General features: G+C 39.8%; 1 protein-coding gene across 1 annotated transcript; it reads right to left on the reverse strand.

Moving 5' to 3' along the window:
- Nucleotides 1–109: 109 nt before the first annotated feature.
- On the reverse strand, nucleotides 110–17,709 carry OPN3 (opsin 3). The gene is made up of 4 exons (XM_072332679.1): nucleotides 17,275–17,709; nucleotides 5,865–6,184; nucleotides 4,610–4,861; nucleotides 110–2,868 (listed from the first exon to the last, which is right to left on the reverse strand). Exons 1-4 carry the CDS (start codon nucleotides 17,624–17,626, stop codon nucleotides 2,605–2,607), a joined length of 1,188 nt encoding a protein of 395 aa, XP_072188780.1. The 5' UTR covers nucleotides 17,627–17,709; the 3' UTR covers nucleotides 110–2,604.
- Nucleotides 17,710–19,223: the final 1,514 nt, after the last annotated feature.

Below are 19,223 nucleotides of genomic sequence, written 5' to 3' on the forward strand. Positions count from 1 at the left end.
ATATTACACTGAGAACACATTAATATAAATTAGATAAATTTAATCACTTATTGAAGGCTCAATATACATAAAACACTAAAATATCAAACATTTTGGTAAAAGGATGGAATCACTGTATGTAACACTAGGGTATCTTTCTCTTTTTGCAAATATAAAAGTGCATAGATACAGTGACCAATGGCTGAGAACGAAGTTGCTGGCACTGAAATGAACATGCTTTTTGTAAGGGCAAACCCTTGACATTCTAAGACAATTTATCTATGCCTTTATAGGCATATATAGCAAAACAAAAATAACATGAAAGAAATGAGTAATTATCATGTTTTCTCTTAGCTTGTGATTTAATCTAGAAAACAGAACGTGCACTAGAAGTACTTCTAAACATGATGCAGAGCCAGATTGCCAGTGCTGATGTTCTAGAAGAGTGCACGTATAAGTAATGTGCCTCTTCAAAAGCACATGCACAAACATATATTTTGAGTTGAGGTCATCAATCCCTACTCCCAGGAATATGATGGTATCTTCAGAGATTGGGGCCAAAAGGTTCTGTATCTGGGGTCTGATTTTCCTTTATTTGAAGTCTTATTCTTGACCACGAGATCAATGGCTCCTGGTCCTGGCAGTTATTCTTCACATTGCCCTTATACCCCTCAAAGATTTACCCCTAGAGGAAGCAAGCAGTTTCTTAATAGCTTCTGTCACAGTTTTTACCAAGCTGCATGTTGTAGATCCACGCTGCCCATTTATTAGACTGAAGCAAATAAATTACATCAGCTTAATGGATGTGACAGAGAATCAGCTCCCAGAGCTCAAAATTAGTTCTCAAACTTACTCGTCCAACATGACAGGTGGCCCTGCCCAGAGCAGAATCCTACTGTCATTTGGTATGATCAACATTTACAAAGGCGAGAAAAAGCTGTTTCTGTTCTGTTTACTGAACAATAAATAGGACAGTCATTACTGACACTACAATGTAGGCAAAAGTTCCTCTGCTCTTCTTTAGCCACTACTTTTGCCAAAGTGCCAAAGCAGGTTAGCATTAATATAGCATGAGGCTCCTGTTAAACATATATAATAAACGTATGTGGGGTAAAGATGCATAAAGTATATTTAAACAAACAAACAAGCAAAAACAAATCAAAACTGATTATCCTTTTTCACTGGTTGTTTTTCATTGGTGCTTTGATTTGCATGACTTTATTACGCAACACAGATAAGGAATTCCACCAGGGAGCAAGAAGAGAATGGCTTACTGAGTACATATGTACAGCCATTAGGTGGCTTTTTGTTTAACCACTGCCCCAATCATTGTGGATATCATTACTTTGTTTTGTTTTTTTTTTTTTCTTGTTTTTTTTTCTTCTTTTTTTCTTTCTTCCCTGCAAAGCAGCAAGTGAGACAAACTAAACCTCAGCCAATTTCAAATACTTCTCCCTCATTCCTAAGAACTCTGTGCACTGGAAGCACTGGCAGTTTAGGGAATCATAGGATAACTCAGGCTGAAGGAACCTTAGGAATTCCCTGTTCTAACCTGTTCCATTGCTTGGCTGTTAAAAAAAGCTTTTCTTTATATACTATCTGAATCTCATCCTTTCTGCTCATGCCCATCTCTCATCCTTTCAGCACGCATCACCCTGAACATCCTGGTTGCATCTTCCTGAAAACTGCTTTGTCACTATTGGAAGATTGCTACTACATTCCCCTGAAGACTTCTTTTCTCCAGGCTTCTCCAACACAACTAGCTCCAGTCTCTCCTCACAGGCCAAGTGCTCCAAAACCTGACAATTTTGGCATACCCAATAAATTCACTCCTGTTTACAAGTGCCTTTCTTGTACTGGAGGTTCCAAAATTGGATGCAGTGTAAATGCGATCTAATGAGCGCTGAGTTGAGGGGCATAATCATTTCATTCAATCTATCAGGCTCAGCCATTGTCAGTGTAGCCCAGAACGTCAGTGCCCTTCCTTGTTCTCAGGGTGCACTACAGGCTCATGCCCTGCTTGTTTCTCAGAAGGAACTTAAATCCTTTTCCACTGAGCTACATCACAGACATCCAGGGCCTTTCCTGCTGTGCTGCACATGGCTCTTCTCCAAGCACAAGTCTCTGCACTTGGTCTTGTTGAAGTTAGTAATATTTCTGTCAGCTCATTCCTCCAGCCCGACCATGTTCTCGAGAATGGCAGAGTCCTGTCCTTGAGCCTAAAAATTGCTCATGCCAAGTTTAGTATTATCTTCAAAACTGAGAGGAATGCACTTGTCACTTCTCCAGGTCATTGATAAGGATGGACAGGTCCCACCACAGTCCCCAGCAGGACTCCTCTCTTTAGTGGCTTCCAGGTAGAGTACAATCCATTAAACACACTAGGATATGCTTTAAGGAATTTCAGAGTAGAACATCCATCAAGTCTGGCACAGATGTGAAGATTTCTATATTGTGACCAAAACTGAACTGCCAACAGAGCTTCTGATGCACAATTACTTCAGTACTTCACAGGTTAATATGACTTCCTTTGGCAGACCACAGGCACTATAACTGAAACCAGTCTTCAGCCCAAACAGTCACTGACTGGAGTTCATCAGATTCTAATGTCTCTGTATCTCTTCCCTATAGTGGCTTTACTTGGATGACATTTACTTTTGTCCCATTGTGTTTGCTGTTATCATCTATTTGCTGAGTGTCATCACTGGCAATAACAAAAATGATGGAGGAAGAGCTGAATGTCACTTTCTTCTTTGGCCTGTCCCCTACTTTCTGAGACATTACTATCGGTCGTATTGGTTTGACATTCCCTGCTCCTGAGGGCTCTTTCATGGTCCTCTGGAATCTCATCAGGCGAAAGCACAGAAGTTGCAAAAGGCATTGTCGAAACTGCAAGAGGAAATACACAGCATGAAATTACAACTTCCTAAGTGTTCACTATTATGAATGATTCAGTGAAGACAGTAATACAGTAAGTAACTCAAAATAACTGATTTCTCCTTATCCCCCCTTTGTTCTCAGTTGGTTTGAATGTTGTAATGAACATGGTGGCTTTTTAGTGAGCACTTTTCCCCCACAGACCCAAGAGGACATAGGATGACACACCTAGTAGAGGGTACTAAAATGCAATTTAATAAATTGCATTTTATTATTATTATTATTATTTATTAATAATCTGCAATCAATAAAGAAGACTCAGCCTCAGAACATGCTGTAGGTATTGTTCCATCTGAGTATTTAAAAAATTACAAAGTTCATTTAGCAGGGGAAGAATATTCTCAGAAGTACTTCATCAGAGGAGATAAAGAAGGAACAAAGGGCAAAGGGGAATTAAATGAAAGGGAAGTTTCCCATTCACATAACTCAAGGGATTGGAATTTTGACAAAACCACTGAATATCGAATAAAATTTCAGAAGTCAGTAATGCAAAACTAAAATGTTCCCTTTGAACAGGGAAGGAATCTTTCAGCTAACTAAGAAGCCACTTACGACACAGGTAGCCTGTTCCACATTGAGACTAAAAAATGCAAGATATTCAGTGAAAGCTCTCAGCAGTAAGTAAGATGACAATTTCAGAAGCAGCATCGTTCTCAATGCTCCAGTTATGGTCTAATCCTCACAAAGTAAGCATTCAAGTATGAGGGCTTATAAGATGCACCCATTCAGTAGTTCCAAGTCTGTGCACATCTAAAGCTTAAGTATGACCATCTGGGGAAATTCTCTGCTTTTACAAGAAATATGTTGGTATCCTCCTTTTAACTCATAACAAGGCATGCCTGAAGTGCTCTTGGAGAGCACTTCAAACACAAACAAAGAAAACAAACAACGAGCACACAAAAACAAACAAACAAAAAAAAAAAACCAAACACCTTTTCTCTGAAAATGTAGTAAGACATCCCTCTCAGACACCTTCCAGCTAGCTATTTTAACGATTATTCTATATTATCCTACATGGCCAATGACTTTGTTGTCTAGCAAAATACAATAAACTCTCCGGCACATCAGTTTGGAACAAGGTTTTATAACAGGAAATGAATTCTACTCTGATACAGGGGAGGCAGTAGATCTTGTTGGGAAAGGAACCTAAAAAGACAATGAAAGGTCATCTGATGCTATGTGAAAACACAGCAGAATGGTCATGCAGAGGCCTTGAATATTTCAGAGTTAATGTGGTACTTCTGAGTAGCATGGAAGCATAATCAGACTTAAGAAGGTCACAACAGTGAAGAATTGGTTTTTCATTCCCAAATTACCCTGAAAGATAAGCAAAAATATTATCACTTTGGTCTTAATCTGAAATGAAGTGAAAAGTACTTCTTCATGCAACTCCAGTACAAACACTAAGCTGAATCAATCTTTTCCCATCCATGACTTTACTGGCATTTTTACCTGGTACTGAGCTCATCTGCTTCTGGGTATCAGAACCTAGAAAATCTTCATCAGATTAAACAAATCAGTCTGACATCTATGTACAGAGTCACTATATTAAAATCACTCAATTGATAATACTCTTTTGGAATACAATTGTTGTCAAGGTTCGAAATGAAGTTAAACAGTTCTACAACCCCTTTCCTCCCTCTCCACCCCCAAGGTTTAGCAACCCATACCCAGGGCCAGCTCTTGTACCTACCTTTCTACTCATGAAGATGTAGATGACTGGATTATAAGCAGTACTTGATTTGGCAAAGAAAGATGGGATTATAGCTACTGTGGGAGTTACAAGGTTGCTATAGCCATATGTTACTAGGAGGGAAACAACTGCATAAGGCATCCAACAAATAAGGAAGGTAGAGATCATTAAGAAACACATTTTAGCCACTTTCTTTTCATATTTTAGAAGTTTAATCACTTGAGAAGTCTGAAAATCTTCCACACATCGAAGCTGTAAAAGGCAAAGGAAAATGTTAAAAGCATTGAATAGTACTATTTTTATTTATATAAAAAAAGGTTCACTAACAGTTTTAGGCCTACATGGTTATATGCTCATTTTATGAACTGGAGCTCTTCTGAAAGCTTTTTTCATGCTTCCCAGACTTTTACTGTGTATATTAAGCAATATAAAAACTTTAAAGAACTGGCTTTATTTCATCCATTACCATAGATAGGTTTGGTTTATATTTACTAGTCCTTTGTTTGTAAACTCAGGTTAGGCTGCAATTTTTTTCTTTCCCTTAAAGACTGCTGATGACAATTCCATAAATAGATTTCTCCGTATTCTCTGCAATTTAGTCTGTCACTCTGAAACTGTAAAATCTCTAAAGCAGAATTGTAGGCAGCATGTTCCCAATGTCATCTGAGTTAATGTAACAAAATGCAGAAAAATGGGACACGTATGTATGTTCTTTGCAAGAGCTGTCAGCTTTGCTATTACTGTTGATCACAAACTTGAATAACTTGAATGACATCATTAGATTTACTATCCACAGAACATGAAACACTAATACTTTCTAATACCTGAAGGTCTGGCCTGAACATGGAAAACTTGTTCAACAGGGCTTGGAATAATACACAATTATCATCTCAAGAGCAACAAGGAGGAGAGAGAAGGAGTTATTTAAAGGTAAGATCTGCAACTACTGTTCTCTCTCTTTTAAAGAAAGGATCTGCCATTGATTGGTAAGCACAAACAGCTCCCTAACCTGACATTTATCTATAACTTACTGCCTAGTGAAACTACTCGACAAATAGATTTGGGTAGTTCTAGGTTGATTCTCCTTCAACTCTACATCCTTTCTAACAGTCCTTCACGTAGCTAAGCATTAAGGTCCTGAAGTATCATTGGGAAGTGAGAGTGTAAACCTAGGCTCTGATCTGAATTTAAAATACAGTATCAGCATTTCACTGAAAATATCCCATTCAGAGAAGTCTTATTTCCATCAACTTACCATTCTTACTGCATATAGGATATGGCCATAGCAATAGGCCATGATCACAACAGGTGCTACCAGACAGCCAAGGAAAAAAAGTAGCACAAACGAGGTATCATTGGGATCTTTTGACTTCCAGTCCATTGAGCAACCTAATCCATGAATTTCCAGTGTGTATCTGTTCCAGCCCAAAAGAGGTGCTCCAGTCCAGGCTAATGAATAAAGCCAAATGTATGTGATAGCTCGCCAAGACCAAGAGAAGTCAATCACTTTTGCATGGACTACTCGAATGTAGCGTTCATAGGCAAGAACAGTGAGAGTCATAATTGAAACAATTCCTGTAAGAAAAGGAAAATCAATTTAATCATTCAGAAATGTTGTAAATTAGAATGAGTCCTCTTGATAACCTTGTAGCGATTGAAACATTTAACTCAAAATTAGCTGGCTCATTATGAATCTAACACCAATAAGCTTTTTTGCTGACAACTCTGAAATCATTATCAACTTACTCAAACAGCTCCTCTTACTTCAAAATTACTCAGAGCAGGGTACTGCAATCTGACCCATTATCTATGGAGGGCAAAAAAGAAAGCAGAACAACCAAAAAGAAAGAGTAAGTGCGTGCTTATCCCTAAACATTACTTTATTATTGAGGGCACATGCTTCAAAATTCTGGGGTTTCTTGCTTTGTTCTTTTTTCTTTCTTTTATCCTTTTAAGAAAAAGTTTTCACATAAAAACATGAGAACTAACAATAACAAAACCTATTATGAATCCAGGCAACTCAGAGTTGAGACTTAGGTCAACAGAAGCATTCAAGAACTGGAAGCATTGAAATACACCTGCAGTGTGAACAAAACACAATTAGCAGAACTCTAGATTCTTTAAAGAATTCATATAAGTCTTTCTGTTCCAAAGAACAACTGCTGAAGCAAAGTGACACATTGCTGAGGGAGTTCTGTCTGGAACTGATCTGGTTATTTTGAGTGTCCTTTACTATCTTGCTGCTACCATAAAAATACCATAGTCTTCATTTCAGTTACTTCTGCATTTCTGTCCTTTTCTGTCCACCTCTAATACACTACATGCTTAATTTGTCATGACAGAAATTGTGTGTCATTTCCAGCTCTCAGAACAATTCTATCCAGACACTTTTATAATTTAATGAAGTTGAGGTAATTCTGTCTTGATTGGAATATAAGGAACTCAGTTTGAGTGGTCTGTGGAATTTAATGCTCAAGAACAAATCTTCTCATTATACATATGTCAGTCAGTTTAAATCAGTAATGATTCAAACATCAAGCTCATCATACACACAGCCTTTTAAACAACACAACCTACACACAAAAGGGTTTCACAGCACACTGTAAGTATATTCAAATGTGTATGTTTTATCCGAAAGAAAGCATGAGTATTTATCACACATAAACACAGGGTTTCAATTCCACAACTGCAATCACATCTGTCATAATATATTTACAGAGCTATGAGAAGGTTAAATGTGCAGATCTGCTAAAAAGAGAATAATCCTTACATCAGAATCCTAATCAGAAACCTTCAAAGGATATAATAAATTTCTCATATCACCTTGAAAAAGCATAAGCATTAAGCAGTACAAATTTACAATAGTGTGTTTAAGCACCAGCAATGCGAATTTTAAGAAGACAAGAATAAAAAAAGTCTAGGAAAATATTTAATCCCTCTGCTAGTAGTATGCTTGTTTTGCTGATTAACTGAGTACCTTATAAGACATGCTTTAAGATCTCTGTTAGAAAGGTTGCTTTATTCTGCAAGTATTAAGGGTTATTTTAAAAAGGTTATGAGTTCAAAAAGCTTTCTTGATTAGCAGCATTAACACTCGAATGGAAAATGTGACATTTTATTGTTATTATTCCTCGTGAAGTGAAATAATTAACTTTTTAAAATTTTAATTATGTACTTTTTTTTTTTTTTGCCTGTGTTATCTGTAAACTTTCATTGCAAAGAAATGTGGATATTGATGGATATGCAGAAAGAAAGGTCTATTGATTTCACAATTTTGTATAGTTTAATTTTTTCTCATGCAAGTCATTGCAGTAAGAGTTTTTTCTACATGACTTTAAAGAGAAACTAGAGTATCAAATGTGAACCTGAGTGTGACAGAAAGACTTGAGGTTTTTCTTTCCTCTGTTTTTCTTTTTCTTTTTTAATTAAGCTCATTGGAAGTTCTTTATTACAGCACCCCTGTCCAAGACTTAATATACTGAAAAATTGACTGAAGGAATTGGAACTAAGCAAGACCTTAGCAGGAATCAGGAAATAACAGAATTACATAAGAGATATTCTATGCTGTTATACTCACAGAGGTATATGTTTTGTACAGCTAAATGTGATCTACTTCTTGAACACAAAGTAAGGCACGAAGATCACCTCCCAGCTCCCTGTGCACAGAAGACTAGGAATTATAAAATTTTACCTGATGGGTAACAAAATCTTTCTCAAATGTAGTTATGAAGGAGAAGTCTCATTATTCAACTCTAGGCAAAGTTAGGTTACCTGGTATATGAAGCTTTGTTTGTGAACAATGTAGAACAAGAGGACTCTGCCTCACACTATGGTGGAGCAAAATTCCTCATTTAATGCCTTGCTCTGCATCACTTCTTTCTGTTCCATTAGAAGCTCAGGGATATCAAGATGATAAATAAGGTACCTACAACATCATTTAACAAGTAGTGTCCCCATTTATACTTAATATTTCACATCCATATTCATATGCAAGCACTGACTTTTGGCTACGACAAAATCAAAAGCACACATGCTTGGCTGAATGATCTGAAAGCACAGGTGTTCAGTTCAGCATTAATAATTTACTGAGTCCTTGACATTTTCAAGAAAGCCACTGGAGGTTCAGTATCTCTAAGAAGTGGTTCTTCCACGTAGTTCAAATAGTTTTAGCTCAAGCCTGAAAACGGTGCTCCTTAAAAGGAAATCTGAGTTTTCTACTGGAAAAAGGGACTTTGTCAGCCAATGCGTACTGAAATGGAAGTGCTGGTTTTCTGGGTATTTGGGAAGGGTCTGATGACAAAATGCACATAATGCCAGTCAGAGCATATCAGGTTGCATTCCTCTCTTTGATGTGGATCTCTACTGTAACACGACACATGCAGTGGTCAAAGTAGTTACCAAAAAAAAGGAAGTCAGAAACAAAACACATTTCCAGGATAAGACAACATGTAGAGAATTTTGTCCCACAAAAGCTATTTGGAGCCATGCCTGCCTATTTGTGGTAGATGACAAGCAGAAATAACTGTAAAAAGAGGAACACCAAGATCTGCTCTAAAGAGGTATGTTTTATGATTTCCATAACTTGCCCACTCTCACTGAGTTGCTTTCTGTGGTGCATGTGCATTGCACAGGGCTGGCAGCACCCAGAAAACTCCTGAGCCAGGACAGCTCCAGGGGAAGCAGAACCTCATCAGGAGCCAGCAGTGTTCAGATGGTAGGTTTGGGGCTTCCCCGCAACTACAGACTAATTCTTAATACTGATATGCCTATGTTGAATCTAGCTATGATTCAATACAGCAATCAAGTTTCAAAAAGATCCCAGGACTTACCTTCCACCCGTTCTCTAGCAAGCAAATATTCTTTAACTAATCATAAGTGGAATCACAGATGCTGGCAAGTACATGTCTGCTGATGCTATAGAAACTATCATTAGTATTGATGGTATCAGTTTATAAGACTCCATATCCTGTGAGGTTGAGCCTCCATGGGGCTTGGAGGGCAGCAGAAGGTGGTTATTTGTCATCCTCAGTATCTAACAAATGGCTGCACACATCTGTTACTTAGCTCTGTATTGGCTAGTCAGACTCTACAGATTCTCTTTTATAGATGACACTGTAGTATGGATTTATTTCTTTCAAAGGCTAGATCTATGGCATTTCACACATCAAGTAAATGTAACATTCTTCAGGTATGCAACATTATCTGTCCTAATGCCACAATCCTCCCTTAGTGCTGAGCTGCAATTTTGAGTGGAATGACACCCATATGGAGCAGCAAAAACTGTCCACTGACTCTTAGAACTTGTAGCTGTTAATGCAGGAAAGAAAGGAACTCTACACATATTTTTTATCTAGAATAGGTACACATGGGAAAAAAAAATCTCACATAAGGGTTGCTCTGAATGTAATACCTCCTACATGGCCCATAACATCAGGGGTAGATGGTAGTGGCAAGGCAGTAGAGGTTGAACCCTTCCTGCCATTTCATTACACGCTTTTCTGTGTGACAGATGGCAGCAGAGACACAGTCTGACAGAATGGCATTTGACATGGAAGAGCATATGAAGCAAAAGAATATCATTAAATTCCTCCATGCAGACACCCATTGACATTCACTGACACTTGCATATGTGGATGTGACCACAGTGAGGCAATGGGTGGTGCATTTCAGCAGTGGAAATAGTGCCACTAAAGACAAGCCACATCCTGGACGGCCACACACAGCTGCCACACCACAAAATGAAAATGCCTATTGTAACTACTGAATGTAAAGGTGTTACTTAGATCAAGCCAAATCCTGGCAGGGTTCTGACAAGAGCACCCAGATGCAGGGCTTCTTGTGCAGCCCACACAGAAATGTGGTGCTCTACATAAATGCTATCCTTTGAGTGGGATCAGTAGTGGCAATTCTCACCTATAAAAAAGTCTTTTTAGCCCAGTAGCTACACACATCATCAGCGCTCTCGCACTGCTTCCTGTTACCTTACATTCTATTTATGTATGTACATAGCTGTTTGTTTCCACACATGAATCAGGTTTCGTGGCCCGGCATAGAGGAAAGCACTGAATTTTACATATTTTTTTTTCCCCTCTCTAAGCAGCTTTTCTACAAATGATGTAGATTTTGTCCTGAATGAGTTTTACATTTTAATATAATGAAGTATATGCTGATTAAGTAAAACAAACAAACAAAAGCGCTACAGAAAGCCATTATGGATATTACTTGGGTATTAGCTCCTGGTATGAGAAACTGCACTTGTTTTTTTTTTCAAGCAAAGTAGGGAAATATGAAAATATTTTAATTCTCTTAACAAAACATGCATTTAATTATTTTTGTTTGTTTTTAACTGAAGTTATTTTTTCCTTTTCCCAGACTAAGGCCCGACATTCTGAGGATGGATTTAATTTACTAGCAAAACAGAGATTTCCAAACTCCTTCTGGAAGACTTGACTAACCAGTATTTACAGATAATGCTCCTCTGATTTATAGATTGTCATCTCAGAGAATACTTCTTTCTCTGAGTGCTGATCATAAATGCACTGTGTTAAGGAATTAAAAACAAACTAACAAACATAACAAAAAAAAAAAAAAAAAAAAAAACAAAAAAAAACCACAAAAACAACCCATTACTTTCCTACTGAAATAGCGCATTTGGTGTAGGTTTCTTCACTTCTCATCTATATGATATTCTATCTTTTCTGTACCCCTGTTTTTTCCAGAAGTCACATTATTCTTGATAAATTACAGAATACCTCCAGCTAGACAGTGTAAGACATCACGAAGAAGAGCTCAACAGAGTGCCAAAGTGAGACTACGCCTTGTGTACTGTGTTCAGTTTTGGGCTCCTCTCTCAGGCATCAAGGCCCTGGAGCATGTTCAGAAAAGGGCAATGAAGCTGTGAGGGATCTTGAGCACAAGTCTTATAAGGAGCAGCTGAGGGAACTGGGATTGTTTAAACAGAAGAAGAGGAAGATCAGGGGAGACCTTATCACTCTCAACAACTCCTAGAAAGGAGGTTATGGTGAGGTGAGGATTGGCCCCTTCTCTTGTGTAACTAGAGTTAGAACTAGAGGGAATGGACTGAAGTTGCAGCAGGGGAGGTTCAGGTTGGATATGAGGAAAAATTTATTCTCCATAAGAGCAATCAGGCACTGGAAAGGGCTGCCCAAGGAGGTGGCAGATTCACTGTCCCTGGAGACATTCAAGAAACGTTTAGATGTTATACTAAGGAACACAGTTTATTGGGGAAGTATTGGTGGTAGGTGGATGGTTGAATGACCTTGGAGGTCTTTTCCAACCTTGGTGATTCTACAATTCTTTGTTTCTATGATCCATCTGAACTTCAGTGTATCATCCCATACAATGTGTGTATACTCTGACTTTCTAAATCTTAATTAGAACAAAATATTGTGACACCTTTCAGGTGGACTGAGCAGCTTTACAAGATAACTACAACCTAATGCAGCAATGAGATTCACTTCTAAGACAGTCAAAGTCTTCCATCAAAGAGCACATTACCATTGCTGTTCTTGCAACAAATTTTAACTGCAGTCCAATGTAGGCAGGCAAAAATCACTTCTACTGGACAGAACAGACTTGAAAGTATATTTCATATAAATCTGAACTATAGAAGTACAGCAGAATTAATCAGCTCCTCCAAATTGAATCCTGCAAGTGATTAATTCACTGCAAACAAATTGCTAATGCTGAAGGAATACCCATCAAGTCTCCCGCTGCCTGTAACACAAGATCCTAAAACCGTCTGCCAAGTAACAAAATGCTTTTACTGATATTACATCAGTGCACATAACATACACTGGTAATGCAAAATGGTGTTACAGGGCAGTATCCTTTCACAGTACGTAGAAATAAAACAGATAAACCTGTAGATGCACAGTTATGTTGCACACATCACATTCTACAACAGTCACTATCATTTTAAAATCTTATTTGTGAAGAACCAATAGATGCCAACTATGATCTTAGCCAGTTACTACACAGCTAAACAAATATTTCAGGTAAAGGGGTAACCATCCCTGTTAAATAAGACATTAGGATGTATTTAACTGTCAAGTATCTTCTTTTGCTCTTAGACCCAAAACTCTACACCCTCAACAACACAAAACCTTCCAAGTGTGAGTTGTGTAACATAATCAGATTTAGAGATTACACAGATCTCTACTACTTGCATCATGGTTGACTACTATAGACAGGAAAAGATTTACAAACTTTCACATACAGAGAGGGGGGCAGGCTCGGTGGCACCAACACTGAATTGACTACACATCTCTACAGAAAGGTGAATCCTACAGATTAAACGCATCACTTAATTGAACTATTTTACTCCATCGGGATGGTGCACCTGCTAAAAAATAAGCATCAGAACTGAGTAAACAAAGCTAGATGGGAATTATTGTCCAAGTCATACTACCACGTCATCGAAACTTAAACTTGCCAGTACTCATTTGATATATGTCATTTTCCCCACACTGGTATATGGAGTGCTGAGAATGGCTATGCAATGCGTATGGAAGCTCTTTTCATGACCTCTGCTGTGATGATGTAGGCACCTCAACTATAGCTTGTCTTACATGCAGTATGTCCCAATTTATACAAAAAAAGGAAGCAGAAATTGCTACACAGGCTTGCACAATGATAAAGTTATGATAACGCAAAAGTAGACTGCTGCAAGGAACACAAAAATAGCTGTGTATTCCTAGGCAGACAATCAATCTGTAGCTCTGTTACCTTCTTCTCAACTGAAAAGTTTCAAAATACGTATGTTTGCTTATAAAGCCTAAAGTTCTCATGTGCTTCCATGACTGGTACAATCAGAAGTACTTTTGCAAAATAAATATGCAGATTCTCTGATGCAAAGTTTCTATAAGAGATGCAGAGAGGGCTCTCAAAACAAACAGGTTTCTTCATGACTTAACAAAGACTTCTGAAAATGCAAATGCTACCAGTTTTTTTTTAAGCACACACTCTGCCTGTAACATTATAGGTGACAATTAAAAATACAGCTGCATGATCATGACTTTCAAAGTGAATCCTAATTTTGATTTATTAGCTACAGTAATTGGAAAGAATCTGATTTTCAAAACTTGTTGAGAAAAAAACTCTGTGTTTAAAACAGAAGTCACAACTATTTTAAAGTAGCTTTAATCATATATTCTAAACAATTTCACAGACAGGGAAAACTGTAGTTTAAATTGTTAAAAACCTAAATTGCTCAAGACTGAAGTGCTATAAAGTCAATAGTGAATATCATCCTACTATTTGAAATTGTTTCAATTCATCTTCCTCAAGGAGGCAGTTTGAATTCATAACATGAATAATACTGTGATCAGAAGTCGAACGCAGAGTCAGGAGAGGGTCTGCAACTCAGCATGATAACAAATTATTAGAACAAGCTGCAATAACAGGCATAGAATGGGTAGTGCTTTTCAGCCTTGTATATCTCAAATCCAAAAGCTTTCCTCCCAGTTCTTATCTATGCACCAACTACAGACCATACAACTATTTCTGGAAGGCATGTCCTTACCAGGACAGGCTGAGGACACTTGGGTTATCTAGTTTGCAGAAAAGCAGGCTAAGAAGCGACCTTGTTCTCAACTTCCTGAGGAAGAAACCAATCCTGGAAACCAACCACAGGACAAATGGGAATGGCAAAAAGCTGTAGCAGGGGAGAGTTTCAGAAAAATTTCTTTACAAGTGTGAACACAGGAACATACCTCCTAGCAAGGTGGTTGATGACCCATGCCTGTCAACATTCAGGAAGAATTTGGATAATATCCTTTGACTTTTGGTAAGCCCTCAAGCTGTCAGGCCATTGGACTCAATGATCTTTTTAGGACCCTTCCACATGAACTATTCTAACTGCAGAAGACAGCTTAGACCAATGTCATGGGTGTTCTCCAAAGAAAAAAAAATTAGCTTGAAATTGACCAGCCTTTGGATCAGAAGAATGCAGAATGGCTTGTATACCAAAGACCAAGTTTAATACTCAAGAATATAATCACATCACTTTAAATAAACAGGTTCTGGTCATTTGGTGTGAAATGAGCTGAAATGTGTCCAAATCCAGCAGACAAAGAGCCACAGAAGCGAAGTAACCTCACAGTATTTGTCATTACAAATGAAAGAACTCCATAGAGATATCCCCTCCCCTTTATTCTAGAAAGGTCTTCACTAGACCTCTGGTTTACTGAAGTTTGCTGAAGTTGAAAGCTGCAACTATTTTGCTTAGTTAGTGAGGTCTCTACTTTTAAATGTCAATTTAAGCTGTCAATCTGATCAGATAGTGTACTATTCCCAGAAGTTCTCAAACGAAGAGTGCTACACTTATTAACTACTAGTTATTATGAATACAATATTTCATTATTTTACTTTCCCCCTGCCAACCCTCACCTCAAGAAAATAGTTGAAGTGGGCTTTTATATACAAAGAGAACTGTATTTGTGGATATAATACCTGGTTACACTAATAGAAATCTCCAAGTAGCCTGTTTGATACCACCAAAATAGAACAGTATCCTTAAGTCACTGCTTTCTTCACAGGCATATTAAAATGGAAAGCAGAAGCTGTGGTGACAGTAGTCCAGATGATAAACATCAAAGATGCTACCTGCAGGGCATTTTTTTTTCTTCAGTATTTACATGCCTCTGCTGTCCTACTTGCTTAGGTGGTGAACTATTAATCTTCAGTGGCAGAAGAGAACAGTCTCTGTATTTCCAGCAGAGAATTTGGAAGCAAAAATATGCATGAGAGGGAACCTTTTGACTGGAATTAACTTTAGTAGGTTGGAGTCAAATTATAATATCCAAGTGAAAAAAAAAATTATTACTTCACAAGGCAGCTGAATGAAGCAGTGCTCAGGAATACTGAATGCCTGAATTAAGCAGTGCACTTACCTTCCACTTCTATGTGAAAGACAGTACACACAAATGCATACTTTAATACACCATAAAAAACTTGTTTACACTGACACACACTACCTAGAGGAAAATAACATGACCAACCAAGCACAAGAAGATGTAATTTTGCAAACAAAAATGCTATCTGAATCATTCTGTAAATAAGACCCATGAATTTGACTTCTTTGGAAATAAGTTTTATACCAAAGCAATGCAAGAAAGAAACTATATATATGGGATGTATAGTGACATAACAGAAATGAAAAGTCACATATGAGCAAACATTTCACATCTCATTATTTCTATTTATTCCAACTTTGGAAGATAAGAGATGATTAGCATAGTCTCTTTCCATTGCCCTTACTACACATCTTATTTTTTGACTCTACACCAAATGCCTTCACCAAAAATCCTAAGCAACACATAAAGGATAGAGAAAGGAACAGAACAATATGTAACTTCTCTTGCACAAGCTTAACATTGAGCTGCCCAGTACAATCAGCTGGAAGTACTTGAGTGGGCTGACTGATGCAGACAGCCTAATGCTAGATGTGTTCTCTGGTACTTTCTCTTGTAACACAAGGAATCAAAAGTCTAAGAGCCACGCACAGTGAAAATTATGCAATGCCAAACCTCGCACAAAGGTCTTAATGCCTCCTGAATGCACCCTGCCTTCCAAGATCCAGCATTTTGGCAATGCCATCCAGCAGCAGCCAAGTCAATCAAGAGGAAGCATATGCCTTCCTCCCAGCAGCCCACCAGAAGCAAACTACTGAGTTATGTGAAGTGAGAATTAGGCAGGAAAGCTTCAATTCTTACAGATAATAATAACAATAATGTACTTAATTATTTTGCTTTAATAACATCAACTTTCTGTGTGCACACATTATGTGCATGCACACAGTGACCCACCTCTCACCTACATACCTCTGCCAGAAAAAAAAGGAACTTTTCTTAGAGATCGGATACTAACTTTAACCACTAGAAACACAAATGTGTTTTTTACAACATCCTTTGTCAGCAAAAAACCAAATCTCACTATTCCTTTTAAAGGATAGCACATCTGTTTAAAACACAGCTGGACTGCATCCTCTGCAGATTTCTGTAAAGGGAAAAAAAAACTTCAGGAAAGAAAACTGAGACCCATCATGTGGGTTGGTGGTGGTGGTTGGTTTTTGTTTATTGGTCTGCTTTTTAGATGGAAGTGCCTCTGTAGCCCAAACATCTCATTTCACAGCAATCGGCGATTGCCCAAACACCCCTGTTGTGGCTGAAAAATCACACTGAGTTTCTCATGAAGAGAAAAAAAACCCTCAAGCTGCTGCCACGTTTTGGATAGTTTTATTGGCAGAGAGGTTTGAGTACTGGGGAGGCTGCACCCCTCGCTGTAAAAGGAGACACTGAAAGCAAGCACTCCGTTTTCTACCAGTCCCACTGACGAAACCGTACGTATCCCTTATCCACACACCGTGGAAAACACAATCTGTTACACTCAATAAGTTCGTACGGGCACCTCTAACCACGTTTTCGCCGTTCTCCACAGGTTTCCCCTCACACCGAGGAACCAATCGATGACGAACTCGGGCCGAGCTCGGCCATCAGCCCCCCCCGGCCGGAAGGTGCCTCCCGACCGCCGCCGAGCGCCGGGTGATGGCGAGGGCGCACCACGTTGGGATCCCCGGGAGCGCGGCAGGGAGCGGGGGGACCCAGGGCCTCAGGGGTCAGAGGGACGGGAGCGGCGGCACCCACCGAAGAGGCTGTTGCTGAAGCCATCCCACACGCATCCGGCGGCGTCCCACACCCAGCGGCTCCGCAGGCAGGACATGAAGGTGAGGCTGACGCCGCAGACGGACACCAGCAGGTCGCTGAGGCTGATGTTGACGAGGAAGAGATTGGTGGGCGTGCGGAGCCGCTTGAACTTGTAGTAGAGCACCAGCACCAGCAAGTTGTTGCACACGCCCAGCGTGCCGATGGTGGCGATGAGCAGCGCCAGCAGCTCGTAGGTGCCGGCGCTGAAGAGCGGACGCTCGCCCGGCACCTCGTGCCCCGCCGCCGCGGATTGCGGGCGGCTCGTCGCCCCCGTGCCGTTCCCAGAGTGCATGGCTCAGTGCATGGCTCAGTGCATGGCTCAGCTCAAGCCGCGGCCCGGCCGGAGCGCGGCCGCTACCCAGGAGGAGGAGGAGCGCCCACCGCCTTCCCGCCCACGGAGGGCGCGCCCTTCGCCCCCGGTGTGGCACCTCCCAAGCTCTGCTCTGCCGCTTGCCGCAGTGAGCGGTCTAGATGGGGTTAGCATGGTGCCGTTCCCTGCTCTTGAGATGCTCCGCGCGTTTGGGCTCGGAGATGCTGCCGTCTGTGCGTGGCAGACCTTTCAGCTGTGCTTCAGGAAGACGTAGAAACTGTTAAGCCAATATCCAGATGTTTCACCAGCACAGTAAGTGAAAGCCCTTACAGTGAAAATAGCTTACGTTAGGACTGGCTTCTTTTTGTGGGTGCATCTCCTAGTGAGGCGGAGTTAGCAGTCTCCACTTACACCTATCTAGGACTAGCGGCAGAGGGGGAAGGTGCTTCCCGTGGCACTCTGAGGTGGCTGTAACAGCTGTGCCTTCACGAACCGACTGGCAGCGTCCTGTCAGGGATAACCTTGTGGGGCAGGTAAGTTGTGGCATAGTTGTACCAAAGCTCACACTTCAAACTAACCAGTTTTTACACCATTATTTCCAGCACGTGTTGTGAGAAAATGGTATGGAAACCTTCCTGTGGACAAGTCTAGCTGGAAGTAGTCCAGATGCACCACCAGCCACCAGCTGAGCTAGGTCTGATATACTGTCTCCAAACTTTGCATCTCCCTGAATATGTATCACTGCAGTTTTTGCTCAGCATGGCTTCAGGCTTAACACATTGTGCCAGAACAAACATCAGTCTTACCCATGGGAAGACTCCCGTTTGTTTTCTTTACTACCTGACTTACATGTATTGTGATCGAAAGGTTCACTGTATGTGCTGGTGCGGACCAGCATTCACAGGTGTGAGGGAGGTAATTGTCTCACCCTACTCTGCCCTTTTAAACTCCACCTGGAATACTGCAACCAGACCTAGGGTGCCCAGTACAAGAAAGATGAGAAGCTGTTGGAGTGGTACAGGATGCCCAGGTGGGTAGCAGCCCTGCCCATGACAGAGGCTTGGAACTGGATGATCTTTAAAGTTTCCTCCAAAACCAAGCCATTCTGTGATTCTATGATAAAACTCAGTTTAGATCTATTCCTGGTTTAGACTGAAAAAATAACCAATTGGATGCATCATCTGTGGAAACAACAGAATTTTCATGGAAACGTGGCCTGGCAAATTTTACCTGCTTAGTTTGTGTTTGTTTCCTTGTTTTTCCCTCTCAGTACAAATAGTGGTACTTAGAGGGTTGGTCTGAGAGCATGATTCCTTGAGGACTGAGGCTGAATTATAGGTAGTTGAAATGGTCTTGATATCTTCAAAGAAGCACTCCAGTATACAAATTATGGGCTTCAAGTGGCAATCTTATGACAAAATACTGTTGGAATGCAATGGGTCAGGAAAATGAAACTCTGCTTAAAGTGTCTGTTCTTATCAATATAAGCTTTACTTACAGTGTTTTCAAATCCAACAAATACAATATATTCAATAACTGAAACTTACTTTAAAAAGCTAGTTCAGTTTATCGCTGGTCT

This window comes from Excalfactoria chinensis, chromosome 3 (genome assembly GCF_039878825.1).
Source record: "Excalfactoria chinensis isolate bCotChi1 chromosome 3, bCotChi1.hap2, whole genome shotgun sequence".
In the NCBI taxonomy this organism is placed as follows: domain Eukaryota; kingdom Metazoa; phylum Chordata; class Aves; order Galliformes; family Phasianidae; genus Excalfactoria; species Excalfactoria chinensis.

What these genes read in the sequence shown, in the direction of transcription:
- OPN3 (XM_072332679.1), bottom strand. Translation starts at nt 17,626, where the DNA reads ATGCACTCTGGGAACGGCACGGGGGCGACGAGCCGCCCGCAATCCGCG. An exon ending in CTTCAGCAACAGCCTCTTCG is followed by an intron (nt 6,185 to 17,274) that starts GTGGGTGCCGCC and finishes CTTTTCTTACAG; the next exon opens with GAATTGTTTCAATTATGACT. An exon ending in ACATCTTCATGAGTAGAAAG is followed by an intron (nt 2,869 to 4,609) that starts GTAGGTACAAGA and finishes TTCCTCTTGCAG; the next exon opens with TTTCGACAATGCCTTTTGCA.